At 38.1% G+C, this 13,678-nt stretch overlaps 2 protein-coding genes across 2 annotated transcripts in view; one reads left to right on the top strand and one right to left on the bottom strand.

Moving 5' to 3' along the window:
* LOC131327657 (uncharacterized) overlaps positions 1 to 13,678 on the top strand; it is an 87,472-nt gene that overhangs the window by 49,065 nt on the left and 24,729 nt on the right. The gene's annotated exons all lie outside the window — the stretch shown is intronic.
* On the bottom strand, positions 80 to 13,302 carry LOC131327141 (uncharacterized). The gene is made up of 14 exons (XM_058360191.1): positions 12,880 to 13,302; positions 10,798 to 10,967; positions 8,576 to 8,679; positions 6,580 to 6,646; positions 5,960 to 6,052; positions 5,705 to 5,869; positions 5,458 to 5,598; positions 5,281 to 5,358; positions 4,549 to 4,661; positions 4,390 to 4,450; positions 3,599 to 3,766; positions 2,559 to 2,660; positions 726 to 815; positions 80 to 596 (listed from the first exon to the last, which is right to left on the bottom strand). Exons 1-14 carry the CDS (start codon positions 13,139 to 13,141, stop codon positions 534 to 536), a joined length of 1,677 nt encoding a protein of 558 aa, XP_058216174.1. The 5' UTR covers positions 13,142 to 13,302; the 3' UTR covers positions 80 to 533.

The following is a 13,678-nucleotide window of genomic DNA, read 5'->3' as shown; positions in this document are numbered from 1 at the left end:
TGCAATTTGACAAGGCATACTTCTTCCTCCAAGAAATCACAATTAAAGTACCACGAAGCTAGATTTCATGCATCTGATGTACATACCGAATTGGAAAAACATTTGAAGCCTCAACGTCCAGTTGTTTCAGACTACCTGAACTTTCTGCATTGGATTGCCAGTATTCTACTACAAAGCATTAGGCCGACATATGTAAACTGGTGTTACTGCATACAACGATGGACAAGTAAATGCTCATACACAACGAAGATTACAATGCCAGCCAAAAAAAGGAGGGCACAAAATTACAACGCTAATGAAAGAAATATCTCAACAAAATTTTCCCGGGCAGCTTAATTGTTCTCTTTCCAGGAATGCAATAGAATATCTTCCTAAGGTGAAACACCAAAATAAAAACTCGTGAGAATAAATTAACCTGCAGAAGGTAAGAGGGCACGAGGAACTCAGCCAAATACTATCCCAGTATAAGCTACATGGGATATAAACAGCACTATCGGAACAAGAAAAGGCCTAAATATCCAGCACGGCAACCATCAAGTGCTTTTTACTTTACGCGAGTGAGGGCGGCGGAATAGACTGATAAGATCATCAAGACCCTGTTGAGCAACATGAGCATGTTTATTTTATGTGCACAGAATTGGGGGCCAAAAAATTAGTGATTGAACCTGGCAATTTGAAAAATAAAGAAACAACTAATAATATGCTAGCAAGGTCAGAAGTCGTACCCTGGTTGTGATAACAAGAAAACTGAAGAGGATTATCAAGTACGATCCCAACACTAGTAGCAAAAGCAGGTCAAATGTAACACTGGCAACCTGCAACACACATACAAACAATCAACTCCTTTTACCATGGACTGTTGTCTACTTACTTTCTTCCAGTTTTATAGCAATATTACCACGGGTGGCTCTAACGCCACAACATTCTTTAGGGCCACGACATCTTCAGCTGGAGGACATTTTTACCATCTATGCAGGTGTTCTTCACTTTCTCTGTCCCTATCTACATTTTTTCTCTCTTCCTTCACACGCTCCACTTTCTCTCCATCGTTCTCTCTCCACCTTGTTGACATAAACTACCATTTTCTCTTTCTAATCCCTTCCACTTCTCTCTCGTCTAATTACCATTTGGTGGAGACAACTAGAAAAGCCTAGGATCGGGTCTAGTTACCATTTCATTAGGTGGAGACTTCTAGAAAAGCCAAGGATCGGGTCTGTTCTTAGGGCCTGGTTTAACTTTCATGACTATATCCGCGTCGCCGATATTAGTCACAACAGTGACGGTGCTATACTCCATTAAAATCCAAGACCTGATCAATCAATCTTCTTTTATTTGAATCTGGATGTCACTCACATGAAAATGGGGACCTTGCAAAGAGGAAAAGAAAATTAAGATAGAAATGAGTTGTGGTGATGGTGGATTTAGTGGAACTTTATCATTGGAAGAGGTTTGTCTGTCCCAAAATTGAAAAGAGAAATGAGGTTTGCATCTGTCTTTGAGTGTGGATGAATAGATTGTGGTTGAAGAGAAATGGATTGTTGGATGGGTAGCTATGTCCGTCTGCATGACATCTCTGCATCCCGCGAAGTCTTGTCTCACTATCACGCCTTTCCCTCTTTTCGCCAGGACTCCATTATCAATCAGTAGCAAGTTGACTTCATCCCAGGCCGCGCCAACCATGTACAGTGCACACAAGAGTTGTTGCCCACTCTGAAACAAGACCTCAAGGTGCCAGCTGCATCGTAACACAAGTCCTCCCACCAGGCCACAATTCATTTGACGGTCTAAACTCTTGACCATACCCTAATCATAGATTCTCTGGTCTAAATGGGACGATGATGACATATTGGAGAGAGAGAGAGAGAGAGAGAGAGAGATGCTCTCATTGAGGAGGAAATGGGTTGCTCAGTAGTAGCCGTAACAATAGCGAGAGAAAACAGAGAGAACAGGAAAGCAAATTTGGGGAGCATGACATGAGGGTAGCATTGTCAGATTGCATAAATTGTCGTGGCAGGACAAAATTAACTCATGGCATTATCATTAACCTATTTCCAAAGATACCCTATGCAGCTAACTATGACACTTCGGTTTTCATTTTCTGAATGGATGGGTTAATGCCCCATCAGATGAGAGTAAGTTGAATTGTAAATGGGCGGCATTCCCTTAATGCCTTGTTGGTAATATAATCTTTTACTTATCAAAAAAAAAAGAAAAAAAGAGAGTGAGTTGTGGAGGGGTTTGGGGGTTACATAAATAGGAGAACATCTGGATGATTTGGGTAAAATAAACTGAAAAAGTGACTGTTGTCTAGCTCAAGATTTTAAGTTCACAGAATTAAAAATCCAAGAAAGCCAGTTTTGACTTGGATCAGCAAGTTTTGCCTCAGAAAACTGGAAGAGATTAATCTTCCACAACAAAATAAGATGTGCTAAACCAGCCAACATTCTTCAATCGACTATACTCAACTATGACAGAACTGTAGACATTATGTCCGTACATCTAGAGAAGAAAGAAGACACAGGAGAAAACAGCAACAGATAATAGAGTATCATTGGCACCTGATAGATGTTAAGCCTGCCTCTTGTTGAATCGTAAAACGTGAACATCCCATCAAGCATCTCATTCTGTAAACTCACCTCAACTGTATGTTCGGCTAATTCCTGCCAACAGATTGATCAAACCGTGTCAAAATAATACTACTTTATTCATTTTAACCTTTCAACTTTTGTCTTTTTGTCATATAAGTTTTCGCCTGTGTAGATACCACTATTACACAATCATAAAATAATGTTTTAAGGGTCTCTTGGGGCTCACAAATAATTTCATCCTGCAATTGTTATGTGAGCTAACAAAGTATGTCATTCATGGAAAATTTTGAAAAGTCTCATGGATGCTCTAATAAGCATGAATGTGTGTCAGTTGCCAGTGTAAAGCAACACTCTCGGATACTCCTAAAACCTTGCCCGACACTTATTCGACTTCTTTTTATCAAACCATCAATTTCACAAGGAAATATTATTTGACAAATATCAGCAAACAATGAATTTCAAGCATGTCACAGGCACATCGTGCCTGCCGATTTCAAAAATGCTTTGTAGGTGTGTTTGTGTAGTGTTATGTGTCGGCTACTAGGATAAAAACTAATTGATCAAGAAAAGAATTGGATGGGCTGCTCCTCTTGGCACTTGGTGAGGTAAGAAATACAGAGTGCTCCCCTGGGCCCTTTTTTGGATTTCCTGATGAAAGAATTGACACCATTTAAGTTATTTTGAAAGTTTTCATCACATAAGTTGAATGTACCAAGGCTGCACCTTCCAAAACCAATCCCGTGGTTGTCTTCGAAAACAAGTGAAAAAACCAACATAAAAGTACCAAGAAATACCCGAAGGAGGACATGACAGTTTGCCCAAATATCCAACGGATCCATCAAATCCATGAGAAAAGAGTGTACAAAAATACCATAACCTTTTCAGTGCGATGATAGTTGTGCCATGCAGAAATACAAAATATGAGCAGCATACAAATCACTAGTAACAACTAGCACAAATGATCATTCCACAGAATAAACAAGATAGAGGAAACATACAAACACCAGTACCTTTTTCAATGCCGTGATTATTGGGTCATTCTTTGACAAAAATGGTGCCACTCGAGGAGTTCGTGACAAAAGATCCAACCAAGATGTTATGTAAGAAGGATTGATAGCATAACTACTGTCGTCAGCAAATATCTTGAAATTCTTTCCTTGGTGGCCATAGATGTGCCTCTACACATAAGAAAGTGACGGGCGCATAAGAAAGTGATACTAACATAAGACAGTAGCATTTGCAAAATTCTAATGGGGATATCTGGCAACAAGTTTTCAGATGCCCGCAAATTCATGCTTGTCAAACATCAAAGTTCTGCTTACTATTTACATTTGTGTATGTGGTGCAGCAAATATAGGCACAGAAGTATTCGTGACAATTTCTTTGTAAATGAAAAAGAAAATGGGTGTGATATCAGGAATAATGACATTTCAGAAGGGGTCTAACAGCACAACTTCATCAAATGCTAGCCTTGTCATGTCCTACCAAGGCTATTACTACTTTCAATGCTAATAAGTATCATAGATTCTTATCCGACAACTAAAAAGCAAATTCGAATTTTTCTAAAACTAAAAAGAAGACACATTAATAATGGATTCAAACTTCCAGATGACATGGAGAAAAAAAAACAGCAGCCAAAGAAAGTGTCAAGATCCACAATCCTAAAGAGATCCATATGGACAAGCATGTGCATAATTCTTTCGGCCTTGTGAAGTGTGAACGGAAAAAAATTAATAAATAAAAAGAAGCAAAAAGTCATGAGAATTTCTGCCTCAACAAGATGTCAGAGTAGAACCCTTACCGCTAGACTCTCTGCAACCAACTTGACAGTTCTAGTAATCGCAGCTTCGTTCACAAAATGTCTGTAAAAAAAAAAAAGAAAAGAAAAGCAAAGTTCATAAAAACTAGAGAACTGGCAAAAAAGAAGCTCGAGAAGGTCGTGTAGTTCCAAATAATTGACCTGTTATCGAACAGACCACCAGTGCTTTCTAGCAATTCAGGTGCAACAGACAGTTCAGAAAGGGTAGCTGCAGTAACTCTCAGCCTTGAGAACTGTTCATGCTCCCAGGCTACCTACAGCAGGTTAACATATTTAGCATCTCAGCTAAAGAGCTGAATTTCAATGCACAAATTTTTTTTTATGGGCTTATAACTACAGAAAAGGTGGCATTTTATATTCATAATTACAATGGTCGTTACAAGCAAAATGAAATAGGCCATGGTTGATAAATTTATAGAAAGGACGTGCGTCGTCTTCCTATATTAATAGTACCAACAATGGAGGAAAACGCCAACCAACCAATAGCAATCTCTTGGTTATCTCCCATGCCAAACAGACCGAATATCAGACAAACTTTTTTTTTTCTCGAGATAAATATACAGAGAACATGAACTCCAGTTAATGGACCAAGCATTTAGATAGTAGAGGTTTAATAGTTTATGTTTTGCACAAGTTCCTCCAGAATCCATACCTATATATATATATATATATATATATACACACACAAACAAAGAATGCCATTAGACATGAAAAGCCGAGAAGGGTGCAACGGCCAAAAGTAGGATAAGACCAAATGACCAATTTATCTGCAACGTTTATGGCTAATTTTTAATTGTTTTAGTGTTAGAATGACGCAAATTTATGTCATTGTGATGATTTACACACTCTATACTTCCACGCATATCTCCTTACTCGAGGGTTAGAAATATTTATTTTCTTGTGCTTGAGACCAACTTTAAGCCCCAATTCTTCTGCTACATTTGAGAAACCCTGCACAAAATTCCATCTGTTACAACAGAAAACACTGCATTGCAACTTCATAAAATTGAGTACTGCCGCTATTTCTATGTGAAAACAAAATGTGATTACTTCAAATATCTGTTTTATGTAGGCATTTTCCGGAGGCTTAGACACATGAATCCACAAGTCCTTATCCAATGAGCCGACACTATTCAAGCAGATGGCATAATCAATACTCTCACGTAAACGTTGATCGAAACTTCGAAGCCACTGCACAAGGCAAAGCAATCAACTGAGTGGATGGGACAAAAAATCCAAAAAAAAAAAAAAAACGGAAATAAAGGTGAAAATTCTAGTTCAACGAAGAAGCTAGCACCTTATGAGTTCCATTATAGTTGTAAGGCCCACCAGATGTAAGACCAAAAAGCAAATTGTATCTTCCTCTTGTCTTAGGATTCGAGTATAGAAGGGAAAATAACCTAGCAATTTCAAGAAGCACCACAACACCACTTCCATTGCTATCGCTTCCCACTGATAAAGCCTGAAAACATTTGAAATTAAAAGAAAAACTCAGATATCTCCACACAAAAAACAAAAATTAGTTTGATATTGAAATAATCGACTTGGATACCGGTGCCGCCCCGAAGGTGTCATATGATGCCACTATGGCAATGGTTGGTAGTTGAGTAGAATCTCCATCTGTTTTCGACCCTGGCAACCATCCCTATCAGCACAACAGGAAAAATTATTAAACATACAAATAAATTCCAAGCCACAATTACTATCATTAATTCTTCCAAAGCAGCATGTGTATCAGTATCCATGCCACCAATCCCCTAATGTACTTAACGGCGGCTAATGCGAAGAAATGCATTCTTGAGCTAAAATTGAGGATTCCACAATTAAAACAGAAAAAATGAGCTAAAAACAACAGTAATGTGTTCCTAACAACAAAAATTCAACAATTCCTCAACATGCATATTTTTGGTGAAAGTTTATCGATGAGAAACCAACTCAAATACTCTGGACAACTTAACAGGAGACTTGCTGCAAAGAGGCAGTATAACTTAAGTTCTAAAGAACATGATGATAAAATCGCACAACTGTTGACAAAGAACAAAGAGAACATGTCTATTAAATGCTAAATGAACTTTCAGGTGAACAAAGATAAACTTCTTCACTAAAATTCTAATCACTTTGTGTATGTGTGTGGGTGGTGGTTGTGGTGGCGGTGGAATGAGAAGAGCACACCTGAATATTTGTGATTGTCGGAGATGCAAGTTTCCTTGGTTCCGGTGCTGAAACAACAAGCTTGTATCTGCATCATTTTAAGAGCAAAGAAATGTCAGAGTGCAACCATCAATAACGATGACCCACGACCCTAACATCTCCACGGGGGAAAACAGACACACAAATTCACAACAAAAAAGTATGATGAGTAGGAAGACATCTACATACATGTTTTTTTGGGGTAAGTAGGCAAGTATATCAATATAAAAGATAAACAAGTGCAGCCATACAAGGATCATTCCAAAGGCGACTACAACGAAGGACTGAGACCATCTTAATCAAGGATAGATACGAGGCATCCTCACCACCAAATATCTATGTAATGATAATTGCACAAAAAAAAAGGGTAATAATTTGAATACACATCAATAATAGATTAATAGCCATACGACAAAGCAATAATCCTGCTAAGAACTTAAAAAAGAAACCCTATTTTTTTTAAAAGAAAACCAGCTGCTGTTAGTGAAGAACATCACCACAAGCTAACCCCCTGATAGCCAATCTCTACTAAGGTTTCATAATTTCCATAAAATTCATAAAAATTTCAAGTCAGTCCAACTAGTTAAACTTCTTTGAAAACTCTCAATAGAAGTGGTTCAAATAGGGAAGATTCCAAAAAAAAATCAGCAAAACTAAGATCCATAATTTGAAAAGAACAGGCCTCAACATCTATTACTAGTTTGAACGTAAATTCAGCTTACTGAAGTCAGTTGGAATACATGGATACAGTTATAGTGTTTTTCGTTTTCGGGGTGGGGGTTGTTTGTGACATTCAGGAATATTCAACCAGACTTTAAAAAGCTTAAAGCTTCATAATTTTAAGTTTGGCTGCAAGCAGAAAAATGGGATCACAGATCCAGTTGGCAGTCGTAATCAACTGAAACCTGTGAGTTAAGTACTTAGAAGTCACAAGACTCACAACACTAGGAAACAAATTACTATAAATTCCACACAAATCATTCCCTACAGTAGCACCATATACATAGCTTACCGATTTCTTCAAGTTTCTTCTCACTTCTATACTTCATAAACTTTGATAACTCCAGCAATACTTTTACTCTGCCCCATTGCCCAAACAAGATAGACAAGCTATCAAATTAGGAAATGAACCAGACACTCAAACACCTTAGGACAAATTCCCTATTGTTGATACTTAAGTTCGACTAAAAGTTATTTGTCAAAAAGGAACACCAAGATGGGGCATTTTGGAGACTAGGTAGAATGGTAGTATGGTACTTTCTGGGGCAGATTCAGATACTTTTATCTCCAACAATGGGCGACATGTACGACTACTAGTTTAATGAAGATATGTGCATCCGAAACTCTCATCCATCCCGAAAAATGTGAAAATGGAATCAAATAAAGAGGAGGCAGACAGACATATAAAATGGAACTTGAGATTTGATCCCTTCGAAAAAGAATAAACTAGGCAAGGAGGCAAGACAAACCTCCAATTCACAGGAGACATGTCCTACAAATGGTAAACTGGCCGAAATGGAAAAGATTTGAATGAAAGGCTATATTTCCACAAGGACAGAGACCTTCACCTTTACGAATTTGCTCTCAACGGAAGAGGCTTAGGCAAATGTGAGACTATGTGACTCTGGCAACAAAAGTACAAGGGCCCCGTTTTTAATTGAATGATCATGTCAGGAATATGCCATGTTCCCTTGATAAAGTTCGTGTTACCCCACTTTGATGAAACAAGCCAAGATAAGTTGTAATGGAATCACTGAGATATTGCCAAGCTGGAAATTTAAGTTCCATAAAACCAGTACATGAACATACATCTTCCATGCGTGGTTGATGATAATGCCCAATCTCTGTCAGACACCATATAGCTTCATAGAATATGAAACATAGGAGAACTAAATATTTGGTATCAAAATAATCATCATACTGCATCAAGCTAGCAGATCCTTGTTTTAGATTACTCTAACATGCTGATAATACTAACCCTCCAGTGGTTGCAGTGGCAGGCTGACCAGTAACATCATTCCTCTTGACATCAGCTAACACAGCGTTGATATTGTCATCCTCGAAAGCGAAATACACAGGATACTGTGACCAAAGATAGCATCATCAAGATGGTTTCCAATACAATCTCTAGAAATATAGAAAGTTCACAAAATAATTTGCCACATTTCCAAAAGAAAAATTCATAATTTTCGGCATGAAAAATATTGACTAATGAGTAGAACAACAAATTGGTACATGAGAGAAAGTTGAATGTGTCCTAGATAGGGGTGGCAAATGGGCAGGTTTGGGCCAAATTGGGTAAGTTATAAGTGGGTTGGGTCTCTAATGGGTCATTGACCCATTTAGAACCCGTTAGTTATGGGCTCAATTACCCATACCCAATCCGACCCATTTATTTAAAATTAAACCCAACCCACCCATTAACCCAATTACATATACATTAAAATTTAAAATGACTAAAATACCCAAGTACATTGAAATGACCATATTACCCTTTGTACATCTAAATGACTAAAATACCCATGTACACTAAAATTACCATAACCCCTAGGTTCGGGAGTATGTAGCTCAGACCTCAGTGGTTTTGTATTTTAATGCAAATGCTTGAATCCTGGACTTGAGAAAGGAAACAATCAAATTAATGCAAGGAAAATATATTTACATGAATTTTTGAACGACATGATTGGTGCAGGTTCATTGTTACATTAGTCTGTTGGTTGTGTTCTCCAGAAAAGAATTACAGTAATATAATTCAACAACTGCTTGGATTTTATTGAAGTCTTTCTTCGTTACTTTTCCGGAGACCATCCTCTGCTAGTTCTTCGTTTGCAGTATCTTTCAAGAAAGTTGCAATGTCTCAAAAGAAGCCATGAGTATTTATTGGCTCAAGCTGAAGACATACGAGCAGACCAAAGAAAGAAGTTGGAGTTTGGCTCAGAGATGTGGAACTGTTGAAGGCTGATGTGCAAAGACTTAAGCAAGAACGAGACCCAATTAACAGAAGTCAGATGTGTGTGTGTGTGTGTGTGTGTGTGTGTGTGTGTGAGAGAGAGAGAGAGAGAGAGAGAGAGAGAGAGAGAGAGACCCAATTCACTGGGCGAGAGAGGGAGGAGAATCAGCAGATACTTATGAATGGTTTATTTTAGTGGGTTATGTTCATGACTTATTGGGTCATTTAAGTTGACCCATTAAAGACCCAATTAATAAATGGGTTAGGTGGGTTGGACCCATTCTAACCCAATTAATAAATGGGCTGGGTTGGGTCTATTTTCTAGCAGGTGGGTTTGGGTTTATTAATGGATTTGGGTTCAATTTGCCACCCCTAGTCCTCGACAAGCAATGGATTCCAAGAAGGCTAGAGCTATGTAACAAATGTCTCCGGAAGGCATCTGGAAGCCAGGAACAAACACAAGAATTTGACGTTGACATTCCGAATTTTTTTCCAAATATGCTTTTGAGATCAAAATGAGGTATCAACCACATACTAATCATTCATTCACAATTATGCAATCCAAGAGTGACAAATTAGATATTCAAGTCAGTGGAAAGAATTTGCGCTAGAGGGTGTTTCTTTCTCTTCAACACCACAAAGACAATCTGTACCCTTGGAACTTGAAGACTTGTCCTCTCCATTGTGGAATATTAGGAAACACAAACTCAAGATTTGACATGCTTCAATCAAATAAAAAATTAATAGAAATTATTTGGAGAAAAAACGAAGAAGAGAAAAACAAGTAAACAAAAACACCAGCAAAAAGAAACTACTGAAGTTCTATGAAAACAAATTTATGCAGTCAGCTAGGACGCCAAGGAGAAAAGTTTTTAGAAAGTAATGATATCATGGTTTTCATAGACATCACTTTTACTCGGTCAAGAGACAGGAAAGAAGGAAAGTAAGGAATTGTAAAGCAGTTAGTGCTAGTGTTAAAGAGTGACAAATTCGGAATTACCAATCATAACAAATTAATAAACCAATACGAACCAGTAACAGCAGTGGTACAGCATGGGATCTGAAATGGATGGGTTGTTAGGTGGATTACTGGATTGGTTCTTACTATTGACTCAATGAAAACAAAAATGGACAAACAGAAAATAAAGGGGAAAAAAAACAAGTAAAGTCCAGATGCAAAAACAGAGAACTAGATGACGGGAAAGGCATAACCAAAAGAGTTCAGAGTAAAAAGACTAATCTTTACTCACAGGAATGTTGGCATATAAAAGAAACCGCTCCAGTTCCACTAATATGTTCTTCATCAGCTCTTTACCAGGATCTTCATCACCTCCATACTTAACGTCCTTGTTTTCAGGACTAAACATCCGAGGGAGTAAAAATATTAAGCCCCCTAATGGCTGTTTCTGTTCAATATACTCTGCAATACCATTGCCACATGCATCAAAATCCTGATCAGGTGCTAAAGAATAACAATAAAACTTAAGGTAGACAGAAAATGGGACGTAGTGAAGGAGGATTAGAAGACAATAGGCGCACCCATGTGAGCCAAGTGTTATGAACACCGAAGAGTGAAAGAAGAACATAAAATGGCTGTATCATGTGCTCACATCCCTGGAAAATGTCATCAGCTAAGAAAGTTTTATGCCATGAACTCTTTTTCTCCGGCTCACATGGGAAGGAGGAGAAAGAAAACATTGTATATCCTTAGATGAATCGAGGATTCGAGTTATTCTACTCCCTCCGTTCCAAAATGAGTGACCTTTTTGGGAAAGCGTGTCATGTTCAATTGCTTATATCTTTCAATACGAATGTTAAAAAATATGCAATATTGATCTTGTTTGATAGATTTTAATTAGTTCTATTAATCAAAGTTTTCAAAATCACATAAAACTTCATAAATCGAAAGATATAAGTATTTAAAATTACACGGAGTCCCAAAAAGGTCACTCATTTTGGAACGGAGGGAGTAATCAAGTACAGCAATGAAAGAAAGCATATTAAGTTTGCAAAACACTATCTAAAACTAATATCAATATTTTACCTTTCTAAGTAACAGTGTGCCATAATTTACCACACATACTCAACATCAAAGATCTATGTCAAAACTCTCTTCCTGGTGTGGGTCTTGAGAGCATCTCTTGCCCTTACCCTTTTTATTTACTAAAACTCAAAATCTGAGTAAAAACCCTCTTAAAATCCACTCCACTCCTCCACTCCAAACCTCTACGGCTATACCAAATTGAGGTTTACTCAATCAAGGGAGACCCAAATTTTCATTCAAATTTCACACAAGGCTAGTTTTTCCCTTCCAATATATATATATTTTTTGTCAATCGATAGGAGAGATCATTTACATCATGCATGAATATCAAGTGCGATAGTACACGAGATAACCAAGCCCAACAACTCGACCAATACAAGAAATAAGCCCATCATAGGAAGAAAGAAAGAAAGAGCCCCTTTAAAGGAAGAACACCCACACGTTGGTAGGGAGATTCGAACTCCTAATCTCCTAGTGAGATGCAAGAGTCCAGGCCATTAATGGAGGTTTTACCCAAATTTGTGCTTAGATTTAGGTTTGCCCATTGGAGTCATTCATACCATATAAAACTTTGCTTTGTTTGGAACCAAAGGAAAAGAAAGGAAAGGAAAATTAACAATTCCTCTCCATTGTTTGGTTTGGAGAGAGAAAAAGAAGAAAATAACAACTTCAAGTTTTGTGAATAGTAACTTTTCCTCACATTTTCTTTTCTTTTCTCCCATTTTCCCTAACTTCCAAACCTATTACTCAAATTTGAGTAAAATAAGAAAAAGACTAATGTAAGCTCAATGGCATGGTACCCGTTGCCATTTCAATGCTCGCCTATTCCGCGTCATCTTTCTCTCAATTGCAGTTTTGGTGTCGTATGCCGGTTGTGCCTAGCTGACAGGCAGGTATGGGGCCAAAGTAGAGGTACGGGACGGGAAATCAAGGTATAGGTGCGAGTGAAAGTCAGATATGAACGAATGGGCTTTCAAGTATGAAAGGTGAAGGTCCAGAGTCAACTCACGTGGCAAGCTACTTCCTCGTAAGGTTACTACACCAGCTTTCTATGAAAAGAGAGTCGTTCTACAAAGGTATCAGAAGATATTGAGCGTAAATGTCTTTCCCACCCCATTCAAGGAATACTTCTCAATTCTTGCGTACCTACACATGGACATATGCCCCTTGTAACTACAGAAAATCTACCACGTATTCTTCAGTCAGGCATCTCATCCCTTACTCAAACTAAATTCCATAAAACTAACTTCATATATCAGATTGAGTTATTGTCAAAATGGAAGTATACCTCGAATGAAAGTGATGTTGAGTTCAGTAACAGGAATCATGACGACAGTGCGGGAGAGATCGGCGCCGGGAGTGAAGAGAGAGGAGCCGGCGTGGTGGTTGAGGGAGGCGAGGCGAGATCCGAAGGGGACGCCCCCGATGTCGTACTGTATGAGGCGGTAGACATCGACGACGGCGACGGCGTCGCAGAGCTCGACGCAGGTCACCAGTATGAACAACAGCGCCATCGCCGAGTACACCGACTCGTTCGTCGGAATCGCCATGGAAGCGAGAGTGAGCGAGTAAGAGAGAGAGAGAGAGAGAGAGGTGATCTCTAGGGTTTTTGCTGGTAGTTGATTTGATCTTGAATATGATTATTATATTATTATGGAATTAAGATATGGTTTATGTGATGCAGTTTGTTTTTATCATCATCGTGATTGTGATGCCGTTTGTCGGACGGAGAGCTTCTGCAGCGTTTTGAATTTCCATCCTTTTTCCTCGCTCCACTAAACCAATACTGTTAATCTTACTGTAATCAATTAATCATTTTCTATCTACTCTCTGATTTGGAGTATTTAAGTGTATTCTACCGATTAAAATATGGAGTACTTATTTTTTAAATAAGTACTTATTTTTTTACTTAAAGCAAAAAATAAATACTTAAAGAATAAAAACCTTAACGGAACATGACCTTTCGCAGCCTCTCCTCTCTTTTTTATGACTCATGACCGATTTACGGACCAACTAAACTAATTTAATGTGGAGTCCAAGGTCGCTTTAGAATATTTTTTAATCACTAAGAAAATAGTAGAATAAAT

Source organism: Rhododendron vialii, chromosome 1a, assembly GCF_030253575.1.
Source record: "Rhododendron vialii isolate Sample 1 chromosome 1a, ASM3025357v1".
Lineage (NCBI taxonomy): Eukaryota > Viridiplantae > Streptophyta > Magnoliopsida > Ericales > Ericaceae > Rhododendron > Rhododendron vialii.
Note: the sequence above shows the minus strand (reverse complement) of the source record. Positions and strands in the feature narration are given on the sequence as shown.